The 15805-nt window shown below is 31.6% G+C and overlaps 2 protein-coding genes across 3 annotated transcripts in view; one reads left to right on the forward strand and one right to left on the reverse strand.

Moving 5' to 3' along the window:
• Nucleotides 1–1200: 1200 nt before the first annotated feature.
• LOC143048545 (uncharacterized) lies at nt 1201–11973 on the reverse strand. The gene is made up of 7 exons (XM_076222270.1): nt 11813–11973; nt 9744–9817; nt 7804–7935; nt 6616–6700; nt 5767–5872; nt 4973–5093; nt 1201–2928 (listed from the first exon to the last, which is right to left on the reverse strand). The coding sequence occupies exons 1-7, from the start codon at nt 11943–11945 to the stop codon at nt 2119–2121; spliced, it is 1461 nt and encodes a 486-aa protein (XP_076078385.1). The 5' UTR covers nt 11946–11973; the 3' UTR covers nt 1201–2118.
• Nucleotides 11412–15805, forward strand: part of LOC143048546 (5-cytosine rRNA methyltransferase NSUN4-like) — a 29314-nt gene continuing 24920 nt past the window's right edge. Inside the window, exons 1-2 of one of the 2 annotated variants that reach the window (XM_076222272.1) lie at nt 11412–11520; nt 14871–15495. In XM_076222272.1, the coding sequence (XP_076078387.1) occupies nt 14925–15495 (571 nt within the window). In that variant the 5' untranslated portion in view covers nt 11412–11520; nt 14871–14924. Of the gene's footprint in view, nt 11521–11985; nt 12205–14870; nt 15496–15805 lie in introns of those variants that run through there. The other variant, XM_076222271.1, reaches the window with a different exon arrangement.

Consider the following 15805-nt stretch of genomic DNA (forward strand, 5'->3'; position numbering starts at 1 on the left):
AATTCAATAGCAATATAATAAGAATGAGAAGATGTTGTAGAATTGCTACAAATACAAAATGTTGGTAATAAAAAATCTTCATTAAAAGGCAATAACACTTAATTGGCAAAAAGTTGAATGAGAATTTCAGTCATATTGACAAAGGAGTATGTGCGGTAAGGGTTGATTGGTCTCTAACTTCAGCATGTTCAGGTTCGACTGATGCAAGATTTGAGAGACTTTTTAAACACTTAAGTGCCAACTTCAGTTGATTCCAGTGTTCCAGCTAGGATTTGAAAATAGAGGGGCGCGTTTTAAAAAAAGGGCACTTTAGCGCGTTCTCACTGAAAAAAAATCAAATACTCAATTTTACCACATAATGAATATACAAGTTTAAAAAACATTTATTTAGAATCATTCAATTAGTTTATGTGAAAGATTGAAACTGACTAAGTTATTAAAGACGACCAAATTCAAGCTTAATTTGAAAAATCTATCAAATATGCCATAATATGTCACTTGTCAGATGTTTTTTGTCAAAAATTAAATTGGCCGCATCCTTTTTCACTCTCAACCTTTATATATGTTATGATAATCATAAAATACAACTAACAGTTTAATATTAGGAAATAAACTCATCATAGATACCAGGATTAGAATATTTTAAATTTACTCTAGATGTGCGTTTCGTCTACAAAAGACTCATCAGTGACGCTCAAATCCAAAAATGTTAAAAAGGCCAAAAAAAAGTACGAAGTTGAAGAGGAATGTGCATAAATGCAGTTACTTCCATTTTAGACAGAAACTGTCCAAAATATAGCTCAAATGCTAAAATTGTGAAAATTTCAATACTATAGCATGACTTAGTGAAGCTCGTATCCGATACACATGGATTCTACTGTAAAAATCAGCCCATATTTATGGAACAGAAGTATTGTTTTTTCCAATAAATAGCTTAAAGTTAACATTTCAACAATTAGTAAAACTGCTATATTTTTGGGCCAAAAAGGGGTCATAATGGACCTACTCCCTTGTTGATCTTAGATGGCTTATAACTTTATTTCTCTCTACTAGTTTTCTAAAATAAAAAGCAAAATCAATTGTCCTTTGAAAGGAAATGATAAAGCATACATATTTTAACCAAAGACCAATTTTGGATGAAAGTCATTACTTTAAAGGTTTCATTGATATAAATCAAACCAGTGAATAAATTTCCAGAAAATTATTTTCTACTATTTCAATTTTATTTATGTAACATACAACCAAAATAATATAACAATATAAGAACAAGCATGATATGGCAACATTTAAGGGCCACCATAAAGACTCAAATTTGTCAATTTATTTGACTTATTTACCTAAAGCCTTCTTAATTTACCATAGTTACATGACATTTCATTCAATATTAAGTAATAAATTCAGGCTTGTACTATTTTATCAATCACTCTCTTTAGTCATTAAGTTGATTGATTGCACTTTCTTGTTGTGTTGAATATGAATAAAACGTATCTTAACAGTAAACATCAAAGGAGAGATTTCTTCTTTTATGTTTTTTTTTTTAAAAAGATGCACACTTTTACCCACCAAAAAAAAAAAATATATCCTAAAAACTGTCTGGTAATATTTTAAATAAGAATTAGCATGAAGCAGTTTTTGAAGCAACAAAATCAATGCTTTACTTATAAAATAAAAAAATAATTTGTTTAAAATTTAGAAAATTGATGCATATACTCATAATTGTATAACTGACATAATGACAAATTCTTGATGCTCCTTTACCTGCATAAATCATAAGTCTCCTTCGTGTCTCTGTTAATGTGAGACAAAAATACAAGAGAGGCTGAACAAAAAGGATTCTTAAATCCATATCATTTTGTCTTTGCAGACAATCACATCAAAATTTAAGGTAAAAATTCACATTCTTTCTTATAGATTGGTGTACACAATGATGAAAAAAGGTTGATGCATAATAAATGAAAACCATTGCTCATAATTCACCCAAATGACAATGTTTTAGAAAACCCAAAAGAAAACATCATTACACACATACCTTACATAAAAGCTTTAACCTCTATAATCTATATCAATAGGATTTCATGTTTTAATAATTTCTCAATCATATTTGATTTTTATTAACTCTCAAAACGGCATTTTCCACATCCTTTGAAGGTAAACTCTCCTCAGTAATAATAGAACTATACCTATCAATAATATAACAATAAGTATTGTAGATAGTACTGATACAGAATGTTCTGGTTCAGGTTCAAGTTCTGCATACTGCACATGACTAGGTCCTTGTTGAGGACGTACAGGGTGAGAATCAATGTTTCTTTGTCTTAGTCCATCTGTAGTGATTGACTCAGTCATAGAAGGAGCAACATCCTGTTCATCTCTGTTTGTTTCTAAAGATGAAGCTGTAAGACTTTCAATTTGATCATTCTCCATACCAGAGGCAGGATTTGAATTGGTTACACTTGCTCCTGTACTTGAGCTCGGCACTGATTGTGTATTGGGTGTATTGCTCAAATTTGAATTATTTGGTGTCTGAGATCCTGATACTGAATTAGGCGCAGCACTGTTGTTTAGAAAAGGACTTTGGAATCCAGAAGTTTGATTAGCAGCAATAAAGGGATTTCCTGCCGACATTCTCATTTGCGCAAACATTGATGGTAGAAATGTTGGAGGAAATGGAAATCTGGGTACAAAATTTGATCCTTGCTGTTGTTGTTGTGGGGTGTTGGCCATGTGAGGAAACTGCTGAGGGAATGGAAATGCTGGGAAAGGAAACTGTGCAGGCATGTTTGGAAAAGCTGAATAAACAGGTGTATTTGGAGGAGTAGTTATAGGTGTGGAGGCTGTAGAACTTGTTGCTGTGGTAACTGTTGCTGAGGCTGTAGAACTTAAAGCTGCTTCCTCTGCAGGTTTGTTGTCTAAGGCTGATTTTTCACCCTGTAAATAGAAACAGTTAATATACGTTATCAAAGATGGTAAATAAATTTGATCATTGTTGATACAAGAGGAACTTTTTCAGTAAAGAGCTCATTTTCAATGAAGCATACCATTCCTTACCTACAATATCCAGACCTCGAAAAAAATTGGAAGGAACATTTTATTGTTTTTTGAAGAAAATAATCTTAACCATTAGTTTTGAACTTTTTATGAGTAATTAAAGAACCTTAGTGAGCACGCTCACATACCCCACGTCCCCACATTTTCATTGGAGAAATTAAATAAGTATAAGAAAAAATATTGAATAATAATTTCCTGTCTATATACAAAGTATGTCCTTATTATCTGAAAAGGTTTCGTGAAATTCTGTTGTGTGGTTAGAGAGGAGTTGCGATGACAAACTGTTGCAGTAATACATTAAAGTAAATAAGTTCAAAGGGGCATAACTCCTAGAAAAAAAATTGTATTGCAATTTCCCGTCGATATGCACAACTACATAGTATGTCCTTATTATCTGAAAAGGTTTCGTGAAATTCTGTTGTGTGGTTTGAGAGGAGTTGCGATGACAAACTGTTGCAGTAGTACATTAAAGTAAATAAGTTCAAAGGGGCGTAACTCCTAGAAAAAAAATTATATCGCAATTTCCCGTCGATATGCACAACTACATAGTATGTCCTTATTATCTGAAAAGGTTTCGTGAAATTCTGTTGTGTGGTTTGAGAGGAGTTGCGATGACAAACTGTTGCAGTAGTACATTAAAGTAAATAAGTTCAAAGGGGAGTAACTCCTAGAAAAAAAATTGAATCGCAATTTCCCGTCGATATGCACAACTACATAGTATGTCCTTATTATCTGAAAAGGTTTCGTGAAATTCTGTTGTGTGGTTTGAGAGGAGTTGCGATGACAAGAAACAGGACTGACGGACGGACGGACGGACGGACTGACGGACGGACTGACGGACGGACTGACGGAGGGACGGACGGACGGGTCAAAAACATTATACCCTGCGCAACGAACCTGCGCAACTTCGTTGCGTGGGGAATAAATATAATATTCCATAATAGTAATAGCTGACAAAAACCTCTTCAAATCTTCAAATGCAATCAAATTGAGTGTGCATTAGGGACATATTTATGGTACATAGCTGATTGTTTTCTTGCTCCAGCAGTATTAAAAAGTTTTAATCTTGTTTTTGGCTTCTTCCTGCATTCCTGTTGAATATTTTTGCAAAGATATTAGCTATTAATTCTATGCTTCTTTTTTTTTTTGCTATATACAGTGCTGTCTCAGATTATTTAATTTATTAGCTATGCTATTTATTTTATTTTGTTTTATTTTTAATTTATAATTGCATCCTTCCTTTCATCCTGCAGGATTTTAAGCTTTTGCTTGTTTTGAGCATACATGAATATACACATGTTTTTATACAGTGGGTTGTAACAGCGCATTAGAGTTAATAATACATCTGTTTAGTATATATGTTACTATAAACTGCTTATTTACACAATTTAAGTATCAGTATATCATGCAGTATATCAGTATATCATGTGGGAATTTCTCGCTACATTGAAGACCTGTTGGTGACCTTCTGCTGTTGTTTTTTATTTGGTCGGGTTGTTGTCTCTTTGACACATTCCCCATTTCCATTCTCAATTTTATGTAAATTAGAAATGAAACATTTTTAAAAATGATTATCTCCCTTTTACCAGAACTAATACTGACAAAAATGTAAATATGTTCTATTGCAATGGTGACAAAAATCAGAATACTAGCAACAATCATACTACAGACATCTTAACCTTATTTTAAAGTATAAGCTCTTTAGTTTATCAATAAAGACGTTCCAATGACTGGTAAGACCAAAGTCAACTATAAATCATAGTTCATTTGATATATAGTCATATATTGCTTTTTTTTTATTATTTGACTTGTGTCTCTTTATTCAAATAACTTCGGGTCTTAATATATTTTAGCATCTTATCGTTTTAAAGCCATTGACATGTAGTTGTGATGAAATCTAGTGTTGTAATATGTAGTTATGTACCCTAAAGTTGATCTGTGATGCTAATTCTTTGGCTTCTTCATTTGCAGCTTTAGATGCCTCTGTCACTGGTTTTAGGATGGCGGCTATATTGCCACAGTTCTCACACTTCCAGTCTAAAGTTCTGAAGAAAAATATATAAAGTTTAAAGTACAATAAAAGCAGTAACATTGTATCAATAAAACAGTATCTGTGTATTTTACTCTGATAACTACAACATTCCTGATTAAATTTACATACAAATGTACATCGATCTTTAATAGCCATATCAATAGGTTTTTTAATTGCCATTTTGAACTAATTTCTGTTTGCTATGCCTTTTCCTGCAACTCCAGTAATGTCAATAATATATATTTTTTATTCATTATCATAATGCTGCTCTTGTTGCACACAATATGTGCCTGAGTGTATTAATAAACTTGTCTTGTCTCTCAAAATGGCATATATTGTGTGCAAAAGTTCCTAATTTTTGTTAGGACAGTGCAGCTTTCACAGCTATAATAGTTTTTTTAAAGCAATGTCTGATATATATATATTGGTTTGAATAACATGATTAATAAAAGGCAGAGCTTTTTAATTGATAAATGAGCTTAACTGATGAAAAGCTGTCAACAATAACATGTGTCATACATTTAGCTTATACTATAAAATATTGATATCAGTTATCTCCCATCATGCTTAGTAATCTTGTAGACTTTCACATTAATGATTATATATTTTGTTTGTTTATTGTAGGAATCTAACTGAAATGTACCAATATCTATTGAACATTTATCAATCAGGAAAATTGAACAGACCTTTTTGCTAATTTTTTTCTCTCCTCTGGTGGGTAATCCAGAGATCCTATAGCACCACTTCCATGTGTAGGCATAAAACCTATGATGGCTAATAAGGCAGTCCTTACTGTTAAATAAAGAAATAAATGTAAAAATTGCATTGAAAGTTTTCTACTGAAAGGTAATATATTTACTGAACCTATATGCATGATATGTGTAGGACCAGTACTACTGTCATGGGAAGACATAAAACCTATGATGGCTAAGAAGGCAGACCTTACTGTTAAATAAAGAAATAAATGTAAAAATTGCATTGAAAGTTTTCTTCTGAAAGGTAATATGTTTACTGAACCTAAATGCATGATATGTGTAGGACCAGTACTACTGTCATGGGAAGACATAAAACCTATGATGGCTAAGAAGGCAGTCCTTACTGGTTTTTTCATAAATAAAGCAATGTGTAAATTACATTGAAATCTTATTATTAGAATAAGGCATGTTAACTATCATTAACTTATTTCAAAACTGCCATATTTTTATGGGTATGCCTGTAGTTCAGTAGTTGCTGTATGTTCATGTCTGTTAAATATTTGTTTCTTGTAAATTGTTGAGTTGTAAATCAGACCATTTAGTTTATCAATTTGATTGTTTCATTAATTCATGTCATGACCTTTTATCATGTTTATAGGCAACTATACAGCATAGGTTTTACTCACTGTTGAAGACCGTATTGTTGCCTATAATTGCTTACTTCCACTTCATTTCAACTTCGGTGGATAGTTGTCTCATTGGCATTCATACTTCAATATTTTAATGAAGAAACATTCTACATTTAATTCACTTCCATAGATTTAAAAACTTATTACTTACTAGACCAAGATGGTTGCCATGACTCTGGATGATGTCCAGATATACTCAGACATATCTTCTTATTAGTTTCAAATCTTCCATTTGGCTGAAATATTCATTTAAATTAAGTTTTTTGTCATGTACACATAAATTAAAGTTACTTTAACATTAGTAATTGTGGTTTTTAAATATTAATAACAAATGTAGAGGGTTATGAGGAAGCTGAATCAGGCCTCAATTTTTAATTCAGTGAAAAGGTGTAATAGTTATGGAGAGGGTTGGGATCCTGCTAACTTGTTTAACCTTTCCACATTCTGTGTGTGCCTGCCACAAGTCAGGAGACTTTAATTCAGTGGTTTTTGTTTGTTGATATGTTATACATTTGTTTTTCGTTCATTTTTTGTACATAAATTAGGCGGTTAGTTTTATTGTTTGAATTGTTTTATATTTGTCATTTCAGTGCCTTTTATAGCTGACTATGCAGTATGGGCTTTCCTCATTGTTGAAGGCCATACAGTGACCTATAGTTGTTAATTTTTAGTTGTTGCATTGGCAATACTGAAGACTACAATTTGGTTAAACCATTCCAGATACATAAAGTAAAGATGATTATAAAACAGACAATTAAACAGTTTATTATGCATAATACATGTAATAAGAAAACTAAAGTGACTATTACATTTAAGTTAAAAAATATTAAAAAAAAAAAACCAATGGGAGATAACTCCCCTTAAAACTATGTTACCTATCATTTGCCTATTCAACAAAATTAAACTTGCTAGAACAAGTACTACCCCTTTCTGACCTGTTGTTTAATTCAATCAATAAACATGTTTTTTATTGACAATTTTACATGTAGCTGCTGGTAGTTCTTTAAAAAGAACTACACATTGTTATGTATTTAGTTTCATGTTTTTCTCATATCATTATCATTTTAAAATGTTCAAACAGAAAACATCCCATGCTTAATCATTGGAACTCCTTTAAAAGCATTTTAACTTAATTATACATCATTGTACATAGCATCGAAATTGCATTGTGAATATTCAAAATGTAGGATCTAAGCAGAAGAAATTTGCCATAGTAATTTGACTGATCTGTGGTTAAATTCTCTATTATACAATGAAATTGTGGCCTATCTTAAGAAGGATCTTATAAGGCAGAGACACATATGATAATTGTTTAATACCAGTTTACCCCTATACTTACAGTCAATAATATAACATTTGGAGGTTTCATTGGATAATCAGGAGGCAGTATTATTCTTCCATGATACAATCCTCCATCAAAATCAGAGTTTTCTGGTCCTCTGATAGTAAAATGCCATTCAAATAAATTATCCTGTAAACAAATAAAACAGATTGTCATCATCATTATAATATTACTTTTGGCTATTTTAAGTAAGTTCGCTTCTCTTGTTTTTTTTAAATTTGGTCAAATAATCAGAATCCTCTAGTTTTATCCATAAAACTTTCCACCAATCCCTACCTTTCTTTTAATAATTTTAGTATATCTAGTTTAAAAAAGTCATTTTTGAAAATCTTAAATCCTTGTTATTGTTTCATAGATTCTGAAAGAAAAAAGGTGCCATTAATGTTAAAAGGTGCCATTAATGTAGAAGCATAAATAAATCTAGAGAGAATCATTTCCTTCATTTGGTCAAAGATCTTACAAATCTATTACGCAATACTGTACACTTGAAGATCTCTTCTTGAAACTTTTTAAAAGTTATAAAATTTAAATCCCCTAAAAAAATTGGACCCCCTCCTCAACTTTTTGAAACCCAGCTTTGAGCAATAACCCCAAAACTCAATCCCAACCTTTCTTGTGTAGTATGGAACCTTGTAGTACAATTTCAGAGAGATCCATACACTAAAACACAAGTTATCGTTTGGAAACTAGAAAAAATGCTTGTTTTGCCCCTTAGTTGGCCCCTATTTCCTACATGTTTTGGACAATTAACCCCAAACTCAATCCCAGCCTTTCCTTTTGTGATATGGAACCTTGTGGTACAATGTCAGAGAGATCCATACACTTACACAAAAGTTTTTGGGGCCTAAAATAAAATATTATTTGTTTCCCCAATCCCGACCGACCCTGCAAAAACAGTGCTACTCATAAAATTTTATTGTCAAATTTAAGTCAAATATTATTTTATTCATTTCCGATTTGCAGGCTTGCAGGATCGTCCAATGCTGTTCAAGCTTTTTGGAAAAAATAAAATTATTTCCCTACCTTCCGACCCACACCTGGCTTGGCAGGGTCGGGATTGGGGAAACAAACAATATATTAATTTAGGCCTGGCTGGAAACTAGAAAAATGCTTGTTTTTGGCCCCTTTTTTGGCCCTTTATGCCTAAACTGTTGGTCCATAACCCGTAAATTATAAAATAAGTCCAAACCTTCAACTTGTGGTATTAAACATTATGGTACAATTTCAGAGCAAAAGAAATACTTTTACACAAGAAATTATTCCAAAACTAGAAAAATGCTTGTTTGGTGCTCCTTATTCCTAAACGGTTGGGACAATCATCCCCAAAATCAATCCCAACTTCCCTTTTGTGGTATTGAATCCTCTTAAAAAATTTCATAGAGATCCATTCACTTAAACTAAAGTTAATGTCTGGAAACCAATGTGTCTTTGGACGACTTCAATGACAACATCATACCATTATACGATCCCAAAAATTTGTTTGTGGTACAAATGTAGTATAAAAACAAGGCCATACAATGACATAAATCTATCATTTTTTCTGCTTTTAAAGTTTGGTTACATAATTTCAATTGATAACGTCTGATGTGTTTGAACTTTTGATTTTGGCATTTGATTAGAGACTTTCAATTTTGAATTTTCCTTAGAGTTCAGTATTTTTGTGATTAAACGTTTAACTATATTTTTAGTACTGAAGTCAGAATAGCTAAATTCTTGACTGAAATTATGTTAAAGTGAACATTTTTCATGTAAGTGTGGAATTTTTAATTCAACCTCATTCCTTTATTTAGTAATGAATTTCAAGGGGCAAGAGAGAAGACATTTGATTAAATCCATTACAAAAAATGTTAAAACTTTCAGTTCATGTTAAACATGTTAAAAACACATGTATATTACATATGTAGGAACTTGTATTATTATGTTTCTGATACATGTACCTCTAACGGTTGTGTGAAATACAGTTCTGTTGGCTCACGTAGCTCCTGTGCTTCTTTCATCAGTCTCTTCACGGCTAGAAATATAAAGTGAGTACATGTACACCATATTTCAAAAATACAAAAGGGTTTATTTAAGAAATAATTCATGGAAGCTATATATTTGTTGGAAATTTACACATGGTCTGGGCCGTGATATTCAAATTTTATCCTGAGTGATAGGACAAATATGGTCATTAAAAACTGAAGAGAGGGTGGGTATACTGTGTATGTGGCTGATCCTTTTTACTCCCTGTTAGATAAGGCTCAAACATTCTAATAAATTTGTAGCTTTCATGGATTATTTTGTATGACATGTACATTGTATGACAAACTACTAGAAAAAAATCTGTTTGCTTCTTTAAATTTTCAAACCTAACAATTGCCATTTTTGATTTACAATGTACATGTTTTTTCTCGTATGCTTCCGTCAAATCCAAAGTTGACATTACTCAACTAAGGAAGGAGCTGTCATTTTGACTTGCTGAAATTAGTATTAAATATGCAAAAAATACAATAGAATAGAAATATTAAATAAAACCTACCTCAAAAATCAATTTTGATTGAATAATATACGAATTTCGATGCTATAAGTAACAGAAAACCTTCAACTCTAGTGTTTTCATTTGTATGAAGTAATGTTTTGAAAAGACTTAAGGAGGCTCGCGGATCACACTTACAAAAATTTCGGCAAAAAATTAAACATTTGTTTTTTCAATACAAATTTTATTTATTACACTATTAGTCTTGTTAGTTATTACTTTATGATATGGTATAAAAATCCACCAAAAAAATCGTTTTGGTTTGGGCCCAGATGACTTTTAAAATGTTTATATTATTGCAAAAGCTCCAAATTATCTCCCTATGATGCAAAAATGCCATTTTTTGGCATTAAAATTGAAATATCTTCTTTAACTCATCGCTGACCTATATTTTTTAATATTGTTTTCAAATAAGCTTTACATAAACTAAATAATTGTAAAATTTTAGCGATTTTTGTAATTTATCTCTTTTTTTATTTCGATATTACAAATGTATTACCTTTATTTCTCCAACATTTTGTATTTGTTCAACAGAAAAAAAGGACATTAACAAAAATGTATGCTTCTTTCGGAGGCAGATTGTGAGCTTAAATGAACGGTGACCCCATTTTTTTATTTCATTTTTCTATTGTTAATTTATGAAAAAATTTAGAGAAATCCTACATTAGGAAAAAAATTTGATTTAGACCCGTGAGACCCCTTAAATGCGCCAAAAAACATTAATAGAATTTTATTCTATTTTCATTTTGTTGATTTCTCCATGCTCTTGTTCATGAATTCTTTTTATTATGCATCCAAATAAGAATAAAAGTTCTTTTGTCTTTTTAATTGCAATTTTTAAAACAACAATATCGGCAAAGCATTTGAAAACAGGTTCCAATACATGTGGATTTATGTCGGAAGGTATATTGTAATATTTTTTATTATGCTGCATGTTATGTAAATCTCTAAGTCTGCACAGAGTATCAGAATAAGATATATATGGAGAATTTTATGAATTTTATATGTTGTTTATCAAGCAAAAGAAGCATGTCAAATCATATTCGAATAAAATACATTTAAGCACTATTGAGTCAACCTTAATTCAGCATATTCAGCAGTCCGAGATTACTCTGACTTCTAACGCCTTTTTTGCCAGACCCAGCTTGTCTGGCAAAACAGCCTTTGGATGTTAGAGTAATCTCCACCTACATATTCAGGTAACCACAAAAACAAATTGAAAATGAAAGTACATGATGTATTCACATAATTACAATAATCATAATAATGGCAGTAAAAAATGAAACCAAATTAAAATATTGCAAATGAATATAAAATGTGTAGAGCCCTGTCATCCTCGTGGATGCAGATTGATTGTTTGTTTTTTTGGCTGAGACTGCAGAATAACAATTCGAAAGAAAGGTATTTTTAAGCTGACATGGCTGATGTGATGCAGATTTAAGCCAAATTATGGGTGTGTCTTTCATTCTTACAATATTTCAATGTTTATACCTGGACTTCGCATACTGTACATAGCCTTCATGGTTGTTGAATGGATTTTGCAGTGAATTGACGTTTCAATGCAAGAAAAGAGGATGAATTTGTTAAGACAGACGTGGCAAAATATCTGACAAGAGTGAAACATAAACAAACTTCACAAATGGATTTGTTATCTAAATTTTGATTGAGTGTTGACTTTTTTATTGACGAATGAGATGAATTGTCTCATTTTGTGGAACTTATGAATAGCCACTTCCGCTTAAAACGAAAGTAGAAAACACGTGAGATTGAACATAAAAATGTCAAGAACAACAATTTGCAATTCTCAGTTGTACAAGCTGCTTACATCCAACAAATTCATATCATTTAAACAGATGTGTCACAGGCGATCTAAGAAAAAAATGGTATAAGAAAGATAAATTATAATTTATAATATTTTCCAAATTATTTTTTATTTTCCAAATATATTCTACACCACTATCATGACTATAGTCTACAGGCATGACAGGGGTCATGATATGAGGCAGGCATTACTTGTGAAAGGGGACGAAGTCTGTATGATTTTTTTTTTTTTTTTTGTAACTTCAAAAGGAAGGAAGCACTGACAAATCGCCACCTCTTTTAAAAATATCGCCCCAACCTGGTTTACCAACTCACCCCACTTTTTAAAAAATCGACCCACTTGTGAAAAGGGCTAAATCCTGTTCATTTTTCTCCTGTCAACTCGCCCCACTTAACATGACTTAATGAAAAAAGGTAAAAAGTAGACGATTTGGCAGCCCTAAATCCATGACAGTTTAATTCTTTTATTCATGAGAGGGGCTTTAGTTGGTATGCATTAATTCTGTACATACTTTTATTTATCCATGGAACGAGTTAGGAGACATAAATTCAATGGCATTACTTTCTTTTTCATAAGTAGAGAGAGTTTCATTGGGATTTTTCTATTTTTCTCAAGTGGGGCTAGTTGGCATTCATGTCACAGACGGTCACAGAAATAAAGATAATCGTGTCTTTCTGCTTATAATTTCAACAAAAAGAAAAGAGAAGAACTACAAAAACATGTTAATCTAAGGTTTTCATAAGTATTGATTTTATTTTTAAGTGGAGTCAGAAACATAGATATACAAAGGGATTGCATCTTTTGTCATTATAAAGAGGGGCAAGTTGGCATTACTGCATTCACTGTAGTTTATCTATATATGTGTCATGAGTGGGGTGAGTTTGCAAACCTCATCTGAGTGGGATTTTATAGGAGGGCAAGTTATCCAACCTATTTTTAATGGGACTTTACCATGTTTACCCTTTTTCATAAGCGAGGCAAGTTGGTAAAAATGAGTGGGGCGATTTTTTAAAAAGTGGGGCGAGTTTGTGAAAAAATAGGGCGGGTAGGTGTGGGGCGATTTGCCAGTGGGGCAATTAGTCATGGATTCACTTCAAAATCTGTTAAAAAAGAAACGGAAATACCGCAACGTTCTGTTGTTAGTGATTTTACTTGTGACGTTATTTAAGTTATGATGTCATGTTTAATGTAAACAAAGAAATGCTATCATCAGGTAACATTAATTCATATCAAAGACAAAGAATTATTAAAAATGAAAGTGGTATTGTGTTCCTTGAGTTCCTATATTTTTCTAGACTTATTCAAAGTCTCATGACATATATTTATATATTATGAAAAATACATGTATATAGTCATTTCAACATACAGTATCTAACATGGCATTCATTTAATATACCTAAAATATTGATACAGAATGAAACCTAATTTTTTTGAAATGTTAAAATTTATTTCTAAACACATTATCAAAGTTTATATGACATAGACAAAACTGGTAAAAGACCAGTTACCAGTCAAGGGTATAACTCTTGAAAGTATACGGTTACAGAAAAAATATCATGTATTTGTTATTGCAGATACTTTCATGAGTTCTCACTGACTAATCCTCTTGTATATTAGGACTCAAACAGTACTGGCCACATTTGCCTGTCTTTTGCCTTTTTCCAGGTTTTCCCAAGGTCTTTCTTCTCAGTTTCTACCATTCTTCTCCAGGTCTCTTTTCGCCTACCTCTTTTTCATCTACCATCAGGTGTCCATCTCAAAGCAATCTTGGTGATATCCTCATTTTCTTTCATGAGTTGTTTATTCATGTTATTCTTTATTTCTAAAATTTTCATTATTTGTAGAAGCATATATGTTTTTTATTTATTTAATATTAATAAATCATCAATACTTTAATTTTTAATGGGCACTTGGGATTTCTTGAAACCTTGTACAGTAACTTATTACTTTGAAATAAGAAGATGTAAAATGATGTATGAATTCATCAAGAATAGACACTTTTTCCATGAAATTAAATCAAGATTCCAGATTGAAAATAGAAAGTTGTTACAAAAAGTTTACTGCAAAGTTGAGTTTTAAAGTGGATGCTAATCATGTTTATACCAGTTGTCCGTACCATAATCATCTTATTGCTAGTCATCAGAATTATCATGATTATGTGTATCATGTTAATCATTTAAAGACATATGTACATGATAATCATGTTAATGTAAGACATCAGTAATTGTGTACCATGATTATAATGTTAAGACACCAGTACATGTGTACCATGAAAATCATGTTAAGACACCAGTACATGTGTACATGTACAGTAATAATCATGTCAAGACATCAGTACATGTATGTGTACATGTACAATGATAATCATGTTAAGACATCAGTACATGTGTACATGTACAATGGGAATCATGCTAGACTTCAGTAAATGTGTACCATGATATAAAGCATGTTACCACATCAGTGCATAATATCTATCTATCATGATAATAATATTAACGCTTCAGTGCAATTGTACCATGATAATCATGTTAAGACAACAGTACAATCATAATCATTTTAAGACAGCAGTACAATCATAATCATCTGATCATGTTTAGACAGCAGTACAATTATAATCATGTTTAATAATGCAAGACATGTGTACCATGAGGATCATGAGGATTATCTAACTGAAAGTCCTTTTTTGTAAAAATTGTAAAAGCTAATTATTTATTTTCTATCGTACAGGCTTTCCAGAGCAATCCCAAGAGTAATACACAGCATGCCTTAAATCACTTTGACATGTATTACAGTAGCTATTATAAAGAACTTTGGCCATCTATAAGAATATCTCTACTGTCACAACAGAAATATTGTGCTTTAGTAAATCACTGTGATGAGGGCACAACCTTCAAAGCAGAGTCAATTTTATCTGATTTAGGTGCAGAAGACTTTATACAGACAGCTGTTGATATGTCAACTGATTTAAAAACGGCACATTCACAAAGCATTGAGACTGGTCGTTTACATACTGAAAAGGAAAAGCTTATTGTTTCTGATGATTCTCATAAAGACAATACACAACCTTCTCATAGAAGTGATTCCATTGTATTTTCCAGTAACAATGATCCAATAGATGAAAAGAATACTAGTTTATATGATTTTATGCCTACAAATAAAGTTTATACTCAGAGAGAATTTCTACATCAAGAACTTGCCAGACAGAATACATTTGAGGATACAGACTTCCCTGTTAATGTTATTACAGAGGATATTCCTCGCATACCAGAAACACTCAAAGCATACTGTTATAAGAGAGGGAATATTGATCTGTTTCCAGAACCTTCCATCAGTAGGCGAAATAGTAAACTAGGTAAGAATGAAAATAGTAAAACATTGGAATAACTTGAGTCATTGTTTTAACATGGAGGTTATCATTGTGATCATAAAAAAGAGAGGCGAAAGATACCAAATAGACATTCATGACTGTTCTTTAGATAATGATAAGTCTCTGGAATTTTAACATGTAGGACGAATTCAAATATGGGTAGATGCTTGATTGTCTTCAACATGTGAAAGGACATTTGCTACAAGATATAAAAAAAAAACATGATTTATTTTCAATCATTATAAATGAAAGTATATATATGCAGAAATCATTGCCATGTTTTTATTATTGTGAA

The sequence above is a fragment of the Mytilus galloprovincialis genome, chromosome 10 (assembly GCF_965363235.1).
Source record: "Mytilus galloprovincialis chromosome 10, xbMytGall1.hap1.1, whole genome shotgun sequence".
In the NCBI taxonomy this organism is placed as follows: domain Eukaryota; kingdom Metazoa; phylum Mollusca; class Bivalvia; order Mytilida; family Mytilidae; genus Mytilus; species Mytilus galloprovincialis.

Coding starts and splice junctions, on each gene's coding strand:
- LOC143048545 (XM_076222270.1), bottom strand. CDS start 11,945: ATGTTTCACTCTTGTCAGATATTTTGCCACGTCTGTCTTAACAAATTC. Junction 5,873..6,615: donor ATGGCAACCATCTTGGTCTA/GTAAGTAATAAG, acceptor TTTATTTAACAG/TAAGGACTGCCTTATTAGCC. Junction 2,929..4,972: donor CATCACAGATCAACTTTAGG/GTACATAACTAC, acceptor TTCTATTTACAG/GGTGAAAAATCAGCCTTAGA.